The following is a 15,224-nucleotide window of genomic DNA, read 5'->3' as shown; positions in this document are numbered from 1 at the left end:
CGAGAAGCGGGGCTTCAGGAAGGGGCTGGAGCTGGTGGCAAGGCCAGAGCAGTGTGTGGGCTGGGAGCACTGGGGCCTACCCTCAAGCGTGTACTGCTTCATGTCAATTTCGTAGAATTTATTGGTTCCGATGAGGATGCTGTAGTTGGTGAAGTGGATACAGCTGCAGGGCTCTGAGGTCTCTATCTCCTGAGACAGAGGACAAGAGGAGAATGTGAGTGTCCCCGCCCACGACAGCCACGCCGCCAGTTCTCCTACGTCCGCCTCAGGCATCAGTGAGCCTTGCAGAGGGACTGCTGCCACCAGACTTGTTCAAGCTGTGGATTACGCACAGCACATTCAATCTTTTCACATCCCTTTGCTATCTCTGAATTCTTTGCAACCCCAATCTAAGGAAATAAGGCCAAATATAGCCAAATAAAAGGGCAGAAACACCAGTTCAATGAAAAGATAGCATTCAAAAAGAGAGCTTTAAAAGCACAACGTTCTTATCAGAAGAAAAAGCCGGGAAAAGTACCCCAACTATTAACAGTGGTGGCTGGAGGGAGTGCTTTTAGCTTCCTTCTGTCTTCGAGTTCTACATTTCTATTTTGAACCCGTATCACCTACATAATTGTTATCTTCATCACTGTCGTCATCTGTCTGAATTATTTGCTTCCTAATTACTTCTGCTTGCTTTCAGGCCAATCCTAATGGTCCAGCAACCCAGACATGCTTATTCAAATGGTGGCCAGGAATTAGGAAGAAGCAATGATTTCTGAGAATTCTCCTGAAGCTAACAGTTCAAACCCAAATCAGCATTGTCATGACCACTAACTATTCACTGACCACCTACTACGTGGAAGGAAACTTTTAGGCAGCATGACAATGTGAAATGGTTGGAAAAATCGAAGTTCAGTTTTGGTTTCGACTCTGTCACTTAGCAAGGCCAGCCTCTATCCATCGTCCTACCTGAAACTGGGAATTGCCACACCTGCTTCTCAGAATCCCTGTGAAACGTGTTTGTAAAGTAGCCAGCTCAGTCCCTGGTACCAGTAGGAGCTCAATAAAAATCCACCCTAAACTAACAACAGCCCACGCAGGGTGGACAGGTCCTCCAAGGAACGACCCTGGTTTATTCACCTTCCTTTCACTTTTGAGACTAATCATGAAAGTACCTGAAATAAATCGGGCTCATTGGGCGGGACATCCTACTCTGGGCCGACAGACAGCCTTCCCTGGAAGTGAGGCCAGGAAGGGCCCACGGGCACCCTGCCAGCCTGCGGTCATCCTCCTGACGCCGCTGCTCCAGGGAGAGCCAGCTCTACCTGCCCTGCCCAGCACAGCCAGCACTGGCTTTTCCAGGGTAATTCACAGAAGCTTCCAGGACCCAAGAAAGATTCTAGTAAGTGCCCCCAGCGACTGCCAGCTTCTCAGAGAGATCTCTCTCCTTTTTTCCTGCTCTCCCATCAGCCACCTTCCTTCCACCTTCACGAACAGCTGGATCCACAGGGCGGGCTGAAGAGGAGCTCACAACCAGGAGGAAGTGAGAGAGGAGACCTGCAGCCACCGGCGCCCGGAGCCTCCTCCAGGGAGGAAGGGTCTCTCCCAGGCCACCCGGCGAGAGGACGGCAGGTGAAGAGACAGACACGTGCTGTGCCCTGAGAAGCACACTTTCTACGCCAGCGCGTGGGCAGCGCAGATGGACCAGGCCAGAGACTTACCTTCCGAATGCAGTACTTGCTGAGGTTTTCGTTGTAGCGGAGAACGACGACTTTGCTGGGCATGGCTGCACAGATGCAGAGCCCGTTCTCAATCTGAAAGCGTTGGAGGAAAAAGGAGCGTCACTGGTGAGTATAGTGATGGCGGGAAAAGAGCGAGGTCTCATCCTCGGCACTGCTGAGCCCTGACCAGGTGACTTCTGGGTGAGGGGCTCTTCTGTGCATTGTGGGATGCTCAGCAGCAACCCTGGGCCCTGCCTAGTAGATGCCAATCGTTTGACAAAAAATGTCTCCAGCCATTGCCCAACGTCCCGAGGGCAGGCTCACCCCTGTTTGAGAACCACTGATTTAACAGAGATTCCGAGAAAGGCTCAGGAAATCCACCTGCCCCACACGCATTTTGTGTGTGTGTGTTATCTGCTGGAGACAGGGCCTTTTGATAATCTTATACCCTCAGGGAGGGGAAAGGCAGTAGACATTGCTGTAAGAATTTAGAGAAGATTTTGGCCCAAAAAGAAGTTCTTAGCTAAGATCTGTGTATATAGAGTTCTACATTAAAACTGTTTTTCTAGAACAGCTAAATCCCTCTTACTTCACCTACACCTAGATCTTTGTCATTTCACCAAGAGTGAAAAGAAGCTTATTGTTCAAATCAGTCCTGAAAGGAAGGTGGCTGGCAGGGTGGGGAGAGGGAAATGGGATGGATTAGGGAAGGAATACACAGGAAAATGAAAATTATTGGCAATATTCTATTTCTTGGGTTGGATAGCGAGTTTGTGGATATTTACAACAGTATTAGGTGTTATAATTTTATAATTTACATATATACTCCATATATTTTTTGTGTATTTCAAATATGAAATTAACTTATAATTTTTAAAAACCAATTTTTGGAAACTAAGATGCACATTTCTAAATAACTCATCATTCACAGATAAATGTAAGAAATTTAAAAAATATGTTGAATAAAAATTTACAGGGTGCAGCCTAGCCAGTTTGGCTCAGTGGATAGAGCATTGGCCCGTTAACTGAAGGGTTCCGGGTTCAATTCCCAGCCAAGGGCACATGCCCAGGTTGTGGGCTTGATCCTCAGTGTAGGGTGTGCAGGAGGCAGCCGATCAATGATTCTCTCATCATTGATGTTTCTATCTCTCTCTCTCCCTCTCCCTTCCTCTCTGAAATCAATAAAATATTTAGGGTGCAACTAAAACTGTAGTTAGAAGAAAATGTGTAGCCCTTAAATGCTTATATTAGGAAAAAAGACCTGGAATTAATTAGTGAAACTTTCCGCACATTGAGGCCCTGAGGAGAGCGTACCTTGCCAGCAGCAAACAAGTGGCAGCCCTTGACAGCTTCAAAAACGTTGGGCGAGATGTCTGGCTGGGCAGGAAGGTGAGACTGTGCCAGGGACTGTTTCACTTTCTTCACGTCAACAAGACAGAGGGCTCGCTCTTCTCCTGAGGGGGAAGGAACAGCGTCTTGGTCAGTGTGGGGACACAGGATGGCAGTTCTAATTCTACCCACAAATAAAAGCCAGCAAGGCCACACAGATGCACTGCTTTCCATGAATTCCTGTAAACACAGTTTCGGTCCAAGTTTCAGATCTCAAATGAAAACATCTTGCCTCTTAGTCAAGATTCTGGGAGAAAAAAACATTCTGCAGGCAGAAAACTGGAGAAGGTGAACCATACTTTTCAAACATGATCCCCCCCAAAGTAAGAATGGGGTAGGAACAACGAGAGAACATTTCATAAAACATAGACTCGGACAATTCCAATATGGCAATGTCATGAAAGACAAAAGACAGGCTAAGGATCCACTCAGGTTAAAAGAGACTAAAGAGACATGACTAAACGCAGTGAACGATCCCAGACTGGATCACTACTCAGGAAAACAGATACTCTAAAGGCCAGGATGGGGTACAGATAAAGTCTGACTATGGGCAGTATATCAGAGCACTGTATTCCAGCAAAGGTTAAACTCCATGAATTCATAACGGTACCATGTGGAACTATTCTGTATGATGCTATCATAGAGGATTCGTGCCACAACCTAAGGGTACAAACCCATAAGTACACAACACCAAGAGCAAACAAACCTGCATGTAAACTATGGACTTTAGGTGACAATGATGTGTCAGTGCAGGTTCATCACTTGTAACTGATGTACCCTCTGGTGGGACTATTGATAGTGGGGGGGGGGGCACAAGGGGCCTATGGGAAATCGCTGTACTGTCTGATAAGTTTTGCTGTGAACCTAACACTGTTCCGAAGAGTAAGATCAAAGAGCCCAGCCGGTGTGGCTCAGTGGTTGAGCATCGACCTATGAACCAGGAGGTCACAGTGCGATTCCTGGTCAGGCATCGACCTATGAACCAAGAGGTCACAGTGCGATTCCTGATCAGGGCATATGCCCAGGTTTCAGGCTCCATCCCCAGTGTGGGGCATGCAGGAGGCAGCGGATCAATGATTCTCTCTCATCATTGGTGTTTCTACCTTTCTCTCCCTCTCCCTTCCTCTCTGAAATCAATAAAATTTTATATATATATTTATTTTTTTTAAAGAATAAGATCAAGGAGGGAGGGAGGAAGGGAGGAAAGCCAACAAGAAGAGACAAAGCAAGCAGACGAAAGAGCTGAAGACCAAGAAAAGTCAGTTCCAGACCATCTTAGCTCAGCTCCTGGATCCATCCAGCTGTGCCTAAAACAGGACCTAATTGTGGATGTTTCGGACATTGAGCCAATTACTGTTTTCCTTTTAAAAAAAAATAGTACCCAAAAGAGAAAAACATTTTTGCCTTGGTTATATGAGAGAATACCCTGTTCTTAGGTGATATGCTGAAGAACTGGCTGCACCTCTCAGTCCAAAAAAGTGATAACACGTCTGTGTATCACAGGAAGAGAGGAAAAAAAGGTGACAAAAGCCTAACAAGTGGTGAATCTAGACAAAGGGTCTCTGAGGAGTCACAGAGCTCCCTGCGTATGAATGCGATGAGGACCAAGGTCTGACATTAATGAGCCTCAGGCTCACTGCTCTTCACCTGTCCCCAGGTGAGACGTTCCTTGGGGGTGTCAGTGTGTGCTACACTGGACCCCCAGGGAACTGTAAGTGAACAAGAGAGCCATCATCCTGGGCACAAACAGGGACAGAGAGAGAAGAGCTGCTTCCGCTCCAACCTGCCCCCAGGAGGGCCTGCCTTCCAGTTTTACAAGCATGACACCTGGCTTTCAAACAGTTTTCCTTAAAGTGAAGAAAAAGCGCCATGTCCTTGGCCTCCACCTGCTATCATGAGGAGCTTCTCCAGGTCCTTGATGATATAAATTTGGAAGACTGCTCCGATTCCCGGGACGTGGGTGAGGGAGTTTTTCAAGACATTCAGTGCATAGAGCCCTTCCTCGGTGCCTACCAACACCACCTGCAAGGGCAGAAGTGCAAGGGCAGAACATAAGCACCGTCACATCACCATAACAACCAAACAGGAAGAGGCACAAAGTTGACACAGCCCTCTCTTTCTTGACGGCGTGTGGCTGTTGCCAGACGACAAGCTGACAGTGTCCAGAAAACACCGTTACCTGGTCGCTGAAGGGCAGTGTGCAGTTCATGTCTAGCCGGTCATCACCTTCCAGTTTCAGCAGGGAGTTTCCAAGCAATTTCTTTTCATATGTGAAAGAAAATAAGAAAGAAAAAAGAGGACCTGGTGAGATTGAACTGTTTCATGACCAGAGAGACAAAAGCAAGAATGGAGAGAAGCTTAATGCCAGAAAGAAAGGCAAGTTTCTCCTGAAAACACTCAGAAACACACATCTGCTCTTGGCTTGCCTCATATTTTGATCTGAGCTCAAAAGGCAAGATGGGGGGTCTTACCGCTGTCTCTGGGGTGGTTGTTAATTAGCATTGGAGTTAGAACTCCGCTTGGACGCAGAAGTAAATGAGTACAATAGTTGTAGAAATATTCTGCGTGGAAAATAAGCTGAAGCTAATGATGTACCTGCAAAGGGTTAATGAGCACATGGAAGGTTCTTTCCCCTACAGGCTGTAGCGAAAGTGCAAAGCCCAGCGTCAGCAGCAAACCAACAAGCTTCGGAGTCTCTTTACCTGAACCCATGCAGGCAGAAGCCCATGGGGAACGCAGCCAGGGCCCTAGTGTACACAGTAACGTGGATTCAGTCAAAGGCGTACACGGGTAATGATGAAACAGGTCACTGAACACCTCTACCCAGTGAACAGAGCTCCTGACAGCAGGAGGTTCGTGGCTAAGGATTTCCAATTGCTAATATTTCAAGTGTTTATTAGGAGAGACAAGTGTTTGAAAAGCACTGTTTGGTCTTATGTGGAGAAAATGCCAACGAACAACGAGCCCTGTTTATATCCTGAAAAGTTCTAGGAGGGCTGCTGCCAATCAAGGCACACCTACGTTTCTAACATCTCAAGGATACGTAGGATTTCAAACCTGCCTACGGAAGAGCAAATCGTGTCGAAGCAATTGAGAAGGTTATGAAAAGCTTGCCTGAAGTAGACACAGCTGTCGGCCGCCTTTTGTGCTGCTTCATGGCCAACGTGCTTGAAACTCAAGCCTTCAACCCCAATAAACTCATCAGAATAAACAAGAGAGAGGATTGCCGTGTAAGTCCTTAGCTGCTGTGTTGCCCTGACTAAGAGGTGGCTAATGGTGCTGCTGTCCATTCTGAAAGAGGGCCCGTGATGCCAGACAAGCCACCTGAGAGCCTGTCTCTCTGTCCCCACAGAACTCCGCTCATGGAGTCATCACCCCTCTGAGAGGGAGCCCAAGGGAAATCATGACAGCCAGGACCCCACCGAGTCAGCCCACAAAGACAAGCCCTAGCGCCCGCTTTCATACTCACAGCATCGGCTTCTGCCTTTTCCCTAGAAACTCTCCCACCTGCGACAACTGATTCTAAGGCGGTGACCCAGCGCTGCTTGTCGGGGAAGCTGGGAGCTAGCAAGTAGAGGGTTCTCCCGGGCCAGCAGGTGGTATGCGGGTGGGACTCCATCTTCAGGATGTATGGGACATCTAGGAGATGCGACAGAGAGCACAGGGTTGGATGTGGATTTCCCCACTCCCGCCAGAAGGGATGGCCCTGAGGTCTCAGAGATTTCACTGCTAAGACAGGGAGTTCAGGAGGTTGGGCCCTTGTGCAGGCCAATCCCCCACACACCCTCCTGCCCCCAGTGATTCAGCAAGCCCAGCCCACCTCCGGGGGGGCTCCTGCTCCCCTCACCTGCTTTGGCTGTATTTGCGAGTTCAGAAGCACCAACGGCGCCATGAATAGATACATCCCCGTCGGGAAGGCACAGCTCAAATTCTTCCACCGGCCTCTGTCCAGCTTGGTGCAAAGAGGAAGGGCAGAAAGAAAAACAAAAGAACAGGAACAAGAACAAGGGGAGAAAAGAGGAAGAGAGAGAGAGAGAGAGAGAGAGAGAGAGAGAGAGAGAGAGAAGAGGAGAGGAGACAGTATGCATGGAAAGAGGCACACGAGAACAAAGGAGGAAGGGTGTGCAGAGAAGGCGGAGAGGGAAGATAAAAAAATAAAGTGTGTCAGATGAGCAGCACAGTCAACTGTGTGATGACGATGCGGATTTATGGGTTAGTTGGCTGAGGCAGGAGTTCTCGGAAGGTGTGTTAGCAGGTGGAATCTTCAGGGCAGCACCCTGCAGGGTCTTCAGAGGGGAGACCTATAGATGTGAGTATCGTACCAATAACCTTTAGTGAAGTCACTTGGTGTTTAATTTTCAAAAATGGGAAATTGTAGAAGGCTTGCAGCGCAGTCCAAAAAAACAAAGCCTTCACGCCAAGCCTGGGAGCCCTGGGTCCACCACGTGCAATGAAATCCCCCTGAATTACTAATTTACCTTCTCTGGCTTCGTTGTCATAAATGAGGACTTTGGATCCCTCCAGGACAATGTACTTCCTGTCCCAGCCTTGCTGTCCTCGTTTGTTATTCCTGGGAAAACAGATGGAAAAGAAGAAATGTTTGAATTCAGAGGAATCAGGCGGGAGGAAGGGGTGGGGTAGGGAGGGATGCCCAGAGAAGACATCCCTAGAATTCTCTAGAAAACACCAGGATTGGAAGTGGCCTGTGTCCTTCCATGCCAGCACAGGGGAGGAAACACTTGCTTCACCCCTCTAGGTTCTGTGGCTGGCATAGGAGCCACTGATACCAGAAGATGAACGGGAGAAAAGCAAGCACATCTTATTTTGCCTGGGCATCTCCATAGGAAAATAAAGACCCAAAGCCGATAGGCCAAGTGCTTGTATTCTAGGCTGAACAGAGTAGTAATTTTGGAAAAGTGACTAAAATGCACAGGGGCAGCCATGACTCCCCGTCTCTGGTGATAGGAGTGTTTCTTTCCTGCTGGTGCAGGGAGGGCAGCTCTGACAGGGAGTTTATCCCCGACTTTCAGGAAGAGGAAGGGGAGGTCAGAGTGTCCTTCTTGCACCTGCTGCTTTTCAAGAGCTTTTAGTTCAAAACAGCCCTTATCCCAGAGTGGCACCTTTGGGGGTGGCACATTCTGCCATCCTTCACCAGCACCAGCCCAAGCTACCCTGCAACGATACCTGGGCACCTTCATCCAACCTTCCAGGTGCAAGCTGCTGCCGGGCTCCTTGGCCTGGAGGCCCGGGGAGTTCATTTTGTCGCGGCAGAAGGCCTCGGTGAAGTGTGTGGCATATTCGGCTGGCAGGCCACAGGTCGCCGGCAAGCACGTGGAGCACTTGGGATGACACATCACCTGACATTCTAGGGAAAAGCAGGGGACAACCTGAAAACTCGCGTGGCTGATCCGGACCATTCCCTTCCTCCGCCAGCCACCCCCCTGCTGGGCCTGTCAGTCTGGCCTTGTCATCCAGGTAACCCCTAAGCTTCCCCAGGAGCCAGGCCTCTACAGAGACAGGAAATGAGAGAGCCAAGTGCTCTCAGTCCAGTTGTTCTGGCCTCTCCCAGGCTATCACAAACAAATGTGTAAAGGACACATGTGCACGCTCCAGTGGAAGCCAGCAAGCACACAGCCTAATGGGAGGCAGAGACCAGCCAGAAGAAAGGGGGCTGGAAATTAACAAAGCCCAAGGCATTTTGTACAGGAGGTTGGAGACATGAGCCAAAAATAGGTATAAACTCACTCCTCCAACAAGAGAAAAATAGTAACCTCCCACGGAAAATAAAAGCTTGAAAATGAATGTACTCTATGATAAGGAAATTAAAATGGGGGGAAGAAAGGATAGATTTTATTTTAGGTGGAGACACACAAGTGCCCACTGCAAACATACAACCACTGCTCTTACCAAGACATTTGGATGCCTGGCGTCCAAAGTGCACAGTATCCAGACACACAGCGCACTTTGTGGCTCGCATGTTCAGTCCCACGTTAAACCGGTGAGGAATATTGTGGTGCATGCGTTCCTTAAGACGCCGGCTGAACTCTGGAGGAAAATTTTTAAAAATCATTAGGGTGCTACAAATTAAACCATCAAGAAAGTGGAAAGACAACCCACAGAACAGGAAAAAATACTTGCATATCATACTCTGACAAGGGACTTGTAGCTTGACTATATAAAGAACTCTTACAAAGCAATAATAAAATGACACATAACCTAATTAAAAATGAGAAAAGGATCTGAATAAGCATCTCGCCAAAGAAGATAAATGAATGACCAACAAACAAATATAAAGATACTTGACATCATTAGTCACTAGGGAAACGCAAATCAAAACCACAAGGAGATACCGTTCATGCCCCAAGAAGTCTAGAATTTAAAATATGGAAAATAAGTGGTGAGGATGTGCAGACATTGGAATCTGATACATTGCTGGTTGGAATGTAAAATGCCAAGGCCACTTTGGAACCCACTCTGGCAGTTCCCCAAAAAGTGAACCATAGGATTACCATGTGACCCAGAAATTTCACTCGTAGGTATACGCCCACGAGAATTGAAAACATATGTAGCTACAAAATGTGTACATAAATGTTGATAACAGCATTATATAAGACAGCCAAAAAAACGAAAACTACCCAAATGCCCAATTGTGCTATTCATACAGTAGAATATTATTCAGCCATAAAAATGGAGTACGTGGTGGATGGATCTCAAAACTTTATGCTCAATGAAAAAAGCCACAAATGGTTTGATTTCATTTACATGACATGTCCAGAATGCAAATTCAGAGACGGAAAGCACATTCGTGATTGCCAGAGGTTGGGCAAAAAAGAGAAATAGGAAGTGGCTGCTAATGAGTATAGAAGGTTTTTTTGGGGGAAAAGGATGGAACCAAATATTAGAATGCAATGTTATACAACCTGGTAAATTTAACAAAAAGACTGAATTATACATTTCAGTGAGTACATGGTATGACATATGAACTTATCTCAATAACATTGTTTTTGTTTTGTTTTGTTTTTTATACATTTTATTGATTTTTTACAGAGAAGAAGGGAGAGAGATAGGGAGTTAGAAACATCGATGAGAGAGAAACATCGATCAGCTGCCTCCTGCACAACCTACTGGGGATGTGCCTGCACCCAAGGTACATGCCCTTGACCGGAATCAAACCTGGGACCCTTCAGTCTGCAGACAACGCTCTGTCCACTGAGCCAAACCAGCTAGGGCTCAATAACATTGTTTAAAAAAATATTACAGCAGGTTAGTTATAGATAGGGGAACTTAAAAAATTTTTTAATATATATTTTTCATTGATTTTAGAGAGAGGAACGGAGGGAAAAAGAGAGAGAGCAACAACGATGTGAGAGAAAAACATGAATCCGTTGCCTCCCGTACCCACCCTGACCGGGGATCAAATCCTCAGCCTAGGTATGTGCCCTATTGCCCTGACCAGGAATCAAACCCACCACCTTACAGTGTACCACATGATGCTCCCACCAACTGAGCCATATTGACCATGGTGAGAAACTATTTTAACACTAACAGATGCATCTAATTTATATGAATCAACTTAAAATCTCCATTTTCTGGTTACCAGGAATTAGGGTTTTTAAAGAAAGTAGGAGGTCAACTACATGATAGCATAGATGTTTGTGGGCATAAAGAAGCATGCTTTTAAGCCAAAGGTTTGTAAATATCTGAGTCATGAATTCTTTGATTTCCCAGATAAAACATTTATCTAGAGCATTTCAGAATCCAATTTAAAAATCACAAATATCAATTACAGAATTTCTAATTATTAAATATACTAGAGGCCCAGTGCATGAATTCGTGCACCATTGGGGTCCTTCGGCCTGGCCTGCGGGATCGGGCTGAAACTGGCTCTCTGATATCCCCCAAGGGGTCCTGGATTGTGAAAGGGCGCAGGCCAGTCCGAGGGACCCCACTGGTGCACAATTGGGGCCAGGGAGGGACTTGGGAGGTTGGTCAGCTGGGGAGGGACCATGGGAGGGCTCCAGGGCATGTCCAGCCCGTCTTGCTCAGTCCCGATTGGCCAGACCCCAACAGCAAGCTAACCTACCAGTCGGAACGTCTGCCCCCTGGTGGTTAGTGCGTGTCATAGTGAGCAGTTGAGCGGCCTTAGCATATCGTTAGCATATCACACTTTGATTGGTTGAATGGACAACCAGATGACCAGATACTTAGCTTATTAGGCTTTTATTATATAGGATAGGATAAGCTGACTCAAGAATTCTCCCTTCGCCCTAACCGGTTTGGCTCAGTGGATAGAGCGTCGGTCTGCGGACTGAAGGGTTCCAGGTTCGATTCCGGTCAAGGGCATGTACCTTGGTTGCAGGCACATCCCCAGTAGGGGGTGTGGAGGAGGCAGCTGATCGATGTTTCTAACTCTCTATCCCTCTCCCTTCCTCTCTGTAAAAAATCAATAAAATATATATTTAAAAAAAAAAAAAAGAATTCTCCCTTCATGTCTAGTTCCATCATGAATAACCTCATGTTAAAAACCCAACTTTTAAGCCTTAAGAACCAGATTCTTACACTTATATTCCTATCTGTTAAAATTAATAAGATGTTTTTTTCCTTTTAATAGGCCCCCTCTCAATAGTGACTAGAACTTAACTAGAGACAAAACTAAGAAATTTCTGAATACAAATTATATTCACCATTTAACATTACCCCCCTTCCTTTACCACAAAGTTATAAGGAGTAAATGACATGCTCACGTGCAAGGCACCCGAAGGAAGTGCTCCGAGCATCACAAAGTGCTCAGGGAGCCACTCTCCACAGCCCTGTCAAGTGACACCAGAGCCAGGAACCTTTCTTTCCTGTTAACATCACCATTTTAGTGACTTTAAGGGTAAAGTTCTTTGACTGATTCAGTGTTATGTAAACAGAGAAAACAAGATGATGTTATCATTGAAGAAAACCAGCAGAATGCCATGGAGAGTTACAATATTTATGATGAAAGTCGGTTTGATGGTGATACCATGATGCTAAATCACAGCTCTACTCCACTCTCCCTAAGACTTTCCAACCACCTTCTTTAAGTCCTTTTCATCTCTGGGTGAACAGAATACTTCTGAAACTATAAAGAAAACTCCTTACACTGTTGGTAGGAATATAAACCCGCATAAACTAACAACACTCAAAAAGCATATAACCTTCAACCCAGTGATTCCTTTCCTAAGAGCATACCCTACAGCTACAACGCCCAGAGGCACAGGGTGTATGGTAACAAGCAACTGGAAATAACAAAGATGCCCACCACCAGCACCTGGTTTAACAGGTGAGTCACATACCCACCCCATGGAGCACTATGCATCCCTTGAAAAGGATGAGGTCCATCCATGTGTGTTCATATGACACACTCTCAGATAACATTTTAACTAAAAGAAGAAAGGTGTTTTGTGGTCTGATATTTATAAAAGAAAAAAGGCCTAAGAAAAACATGCTTATTTTCTCAGACTCTTTAAATATGATTATATAATATAAAATATATGAATAAAACAGACATGCAGTTCCACGAACCACTGCTGGATGAACACAGTGGTTGACTCTGGGTAAGGGAACTAGGATTGGGAGGATGGAGAGATTTGACTCTTACTCTATATCCCTTAATGTTATTACTTATCATTTTTACCATATTTCTTAATGAAAAAAAATGTCAAACTCCAATGGCTTGAGAACGTACCCTCTGGAGTTGAAGACTCCTTTCTACGGCTGGACGGCGGGGCGAGCAGGCTCATGGCACTGGGCTGGTGCTCGGGCGACCGCACGATAGCAGACATGGCAATCTGCTGCCTCGCAGTGGCTGGTGTAGATGGGTGCGGATGGTCGGTGGCTTTCCGGTGAGCAGCTGGGGAGAGAGCAGTCCAACACCTTTTGGTCAGCCGAGTCACCAAGAGGCCCGAGTCCATGGACTGCCCCAGGCTGTCTTGCAAGGACCCCAAACTAAAAGGACATCATTGTACCAAATCAGCAACGCCAAGGATGCCATGAATTGTTCAGATTTTGGGTGTCTGGACTGAAAGCTCACAGGCCATAAATACAGATGCCGAGCTGGTCTTGAGCAACCTCCTCGGGGTGGGTCCTAACACTGCCTAGAGAGCTGGAGCCCTACCTTCCTCGCGGGCGGAGCGGAGCTCGATGCGGGTCTTCTGAAGGGCTTCCTCTAGCTCGGCACAGCGAGCTTTCTCCTTCTCCAGAGCCACCTTCAGCTCATTGTACTGCAGAGGAACCTGTGTGGGCAAAGCAGGGTCCTCTTTCCGTCGACTAAATAAACCCTAGCAATGGAAACAGAGATATCTCCTAACTCCTGGAGACTGGCACTTGACGCTAGCTAAAGGAACGCTGACTTGGGAGGAGCACACCACGAAAGCCAGGAGCATACTCACTGTAAGCGGATTTAGTAAAAATGGCATGTGAGGGGGAGGGGAAGGGCCACAGCCCATTCCAGCGGCTGGAAAAAATAGGGATGCGCAAATTTTCACCGAGAGGGTTTAAAGATGCTTGGATTGCCACCACCTCTTCCTTAAGCATTCCCAAGGAGGAGAGCCATTTCCTGATTCTTTACCCTCAAAAAATGGAAGTGGAGGATGGAGTCAGGAGAGATGGTTCGGAAATCACTCTTGCCTTGAATTTGTCTCATGATGCTTAGTTACAAGACACAGAGAAGAGTGTTATAAAAAACAGAAGCAACAAAAAAATGGAATGCTAAAATTATGTCAGAATTAGGGGCTTACTCAAAAAAAAAATGCAAGTGGAGACATGTGTTGTACATAAAAGAAAAAAAGGAAATCATATAATAATGAGACAAAATAAAAACAAAAAAATGGAAACACCCTAACTACATCAAGTGACATAATCAGATAACAGTCCACTGCTAAAATAAAAAAGATTAGATATCATAAGCATAACAAACACAGTCACACAGTGTGCAAGAAATTCCTTCCCCAGCAGCCACCACTCAGTAGGATGCTGCTTGCGAATGCTGCTCTCATCCTTACTGTAAATGCAGCACTGGGCTCATGGAGGCTGCGTGCCCCTTCAAGCCTCAGTACTCCGTCATCAGAGGCCTGTTCTGGGAAAGCCCTGCCACTGCTACTCTGGGGTAGGATCGCCTTTGGAAGGAAACAGAATTCCTTAGAGACCTTTGCAAACTGAGAACACTTGGCCAAACCTCAAAGGAGGGCTTCAGTGGTTCAGAAAAGAATGTGCTAGGCTTATTTAAAAAAAAAAAAAAAATCCACCCTAACCGGTAGAGATCAGTTGGTTGCAGCATCTCCCATGCATCAGAAGGCCACAGGTTCGATTCCCAGTCAGGGCACATAGCTAGGTTCAGGTTCATCCATGTTGGGATGCATGCAGGAGCAACCAATTAATTTATCTCTCTCACATCTCTCTCTCTCTCTCTCTCTCTCTCTCTCTCTCTCTCTCTCTCTCTCTCTCTCTCTGTCCTTTCTTCCCTGTCTGAAACCAACTAGAAAAAAATCTTCCCGTGTTCATCTATACCATATGAAACCCTGCCCATAGTTGCTTGTTTGGGAAGATTTTTTGGCTAATTTTTCATTTGTCTGCTACAACTTTAAAAGGACGGAGCAGTACTTGGTGGAGGGTGTAACTGTCCAGCCAGGCACTTTGAACTGGTTACTTCAGCTCTCTCATGAGCCAATCAAAACGACTGGGCCAGGTGACTTCTAGTCTTTTCTGGAGTCCCATACATGTGGCCTGTAATCTAAAGTCCCATACCTGTGACCTGCTAATCCCTCGAGTCCCGTACACATGAGCTGAGACCCCCCTTTGGAGACCTGTACAGTGACCCATGTATAAACCTTTCTCTGCTGTCTTCCCAGTTTCTTAGGTTAAAAAAAAAAATGACTCCCTTAACAGAGACAGGCACTACAATTTTAAAACCATGAACATAAAGTACAGAATTGACAATGATATCCTCTCTTTGAGGGCTATTCTGATTATCTCAAAACCTACATTTCAACCCAAAATAAAATAAGAAAATGTACATTTTGTTTTCTTCAGTGTTCCCTGGATTATGTATCACCATGGTTTTCACTGAACCATCATTATGGTTGGGTAAAATGTAAAGTCCCCCTTTTC

The 15,224-nt window shown here is 46.2% G+C and overlaps 1 protein-coding gene across 5 annotated transcripts in view; it reads right to left on the bottom strand.

Annotated features, from left to right (window-relative positions):
• The window catches only part of CIT (citron rho-interacting serine/threonine kinase), a 165,003-nt gene that overhangs the window by 11,786 nt on the left and 137,993 nt on the right, over positions 1-15,224 (bottom strand). For 2 of the 5 annotated variants that reach the window (XM_023760388.1, XM_014462467.2), the window contains 13 exons: positions 13,234-13,396; positions 12,805-12,969; positions 9,000-9,137; positions 8,277-8,457; positions 7,571-7,662; positions 6,940-7,044; positions 6,562-6,731; positions 5,795-5,839; positions 5,272-5,352; positions 4,979-5,114; positions 3,018-3,157; positions 1,704-1,796; positions 81-189 (listed from right to left, as the gene is read on the bottom strand). In XM_023760388.1, the coding sequence (XP_023616156.1) occupies positions 81-189; positions 1,704-1,796; positions 3,018-3,157; positions 4,979-5,114; positions 5,272-5,352; positions 5,795-5,839; positions 6,562-6,731; positions 6,940-7,044; positions 7,571-7,662; positions 8,277-8,457; positions 9,000-9,137; positions 12,805-12,969; positions 13,234-13,396 (1,618 nt within the window). The remainder of the gene's footprint in view (positions 1-80; positions 190-1,703; positions 1,797-3,017; positions 3,158-4,978; positions 5,115-5,271; positions 5,353-5,794; positions 5,840-6,561; positions 6,732-6,939; positions 7,045-7,570; positions 7,663-8,276; positions 8,458-8,999; positions 9,138-12,804; positions 12,970-13,233; positions 13,397-15,224) is intronic. The other 3 variants (XM_023760390.1, XM_014462468.2, XM_006096555.3) reach the window with 3 other exon arrangements.

Source organism: Myotis lucifugus, unplaced genomic scaffold (assembly GCF_000147115.1).
Source record: "Myotis lucifugus unplaced genomic scaffold, Myoluc2.0 scaffold_181, whole genome shotgun sequence".
Taxonomy (NCBI): Eukaryota; Metazoa; Chordata; class Mammalia; order Chiroptera; family Vespertilionidae; genus Myotis; species Myotis lucifugus.
The sequence above is the reverse complement of the archived record's forward strand: the minus strand, read 5'-3'. Positions and strand labels throughout refer to the sequence as shown.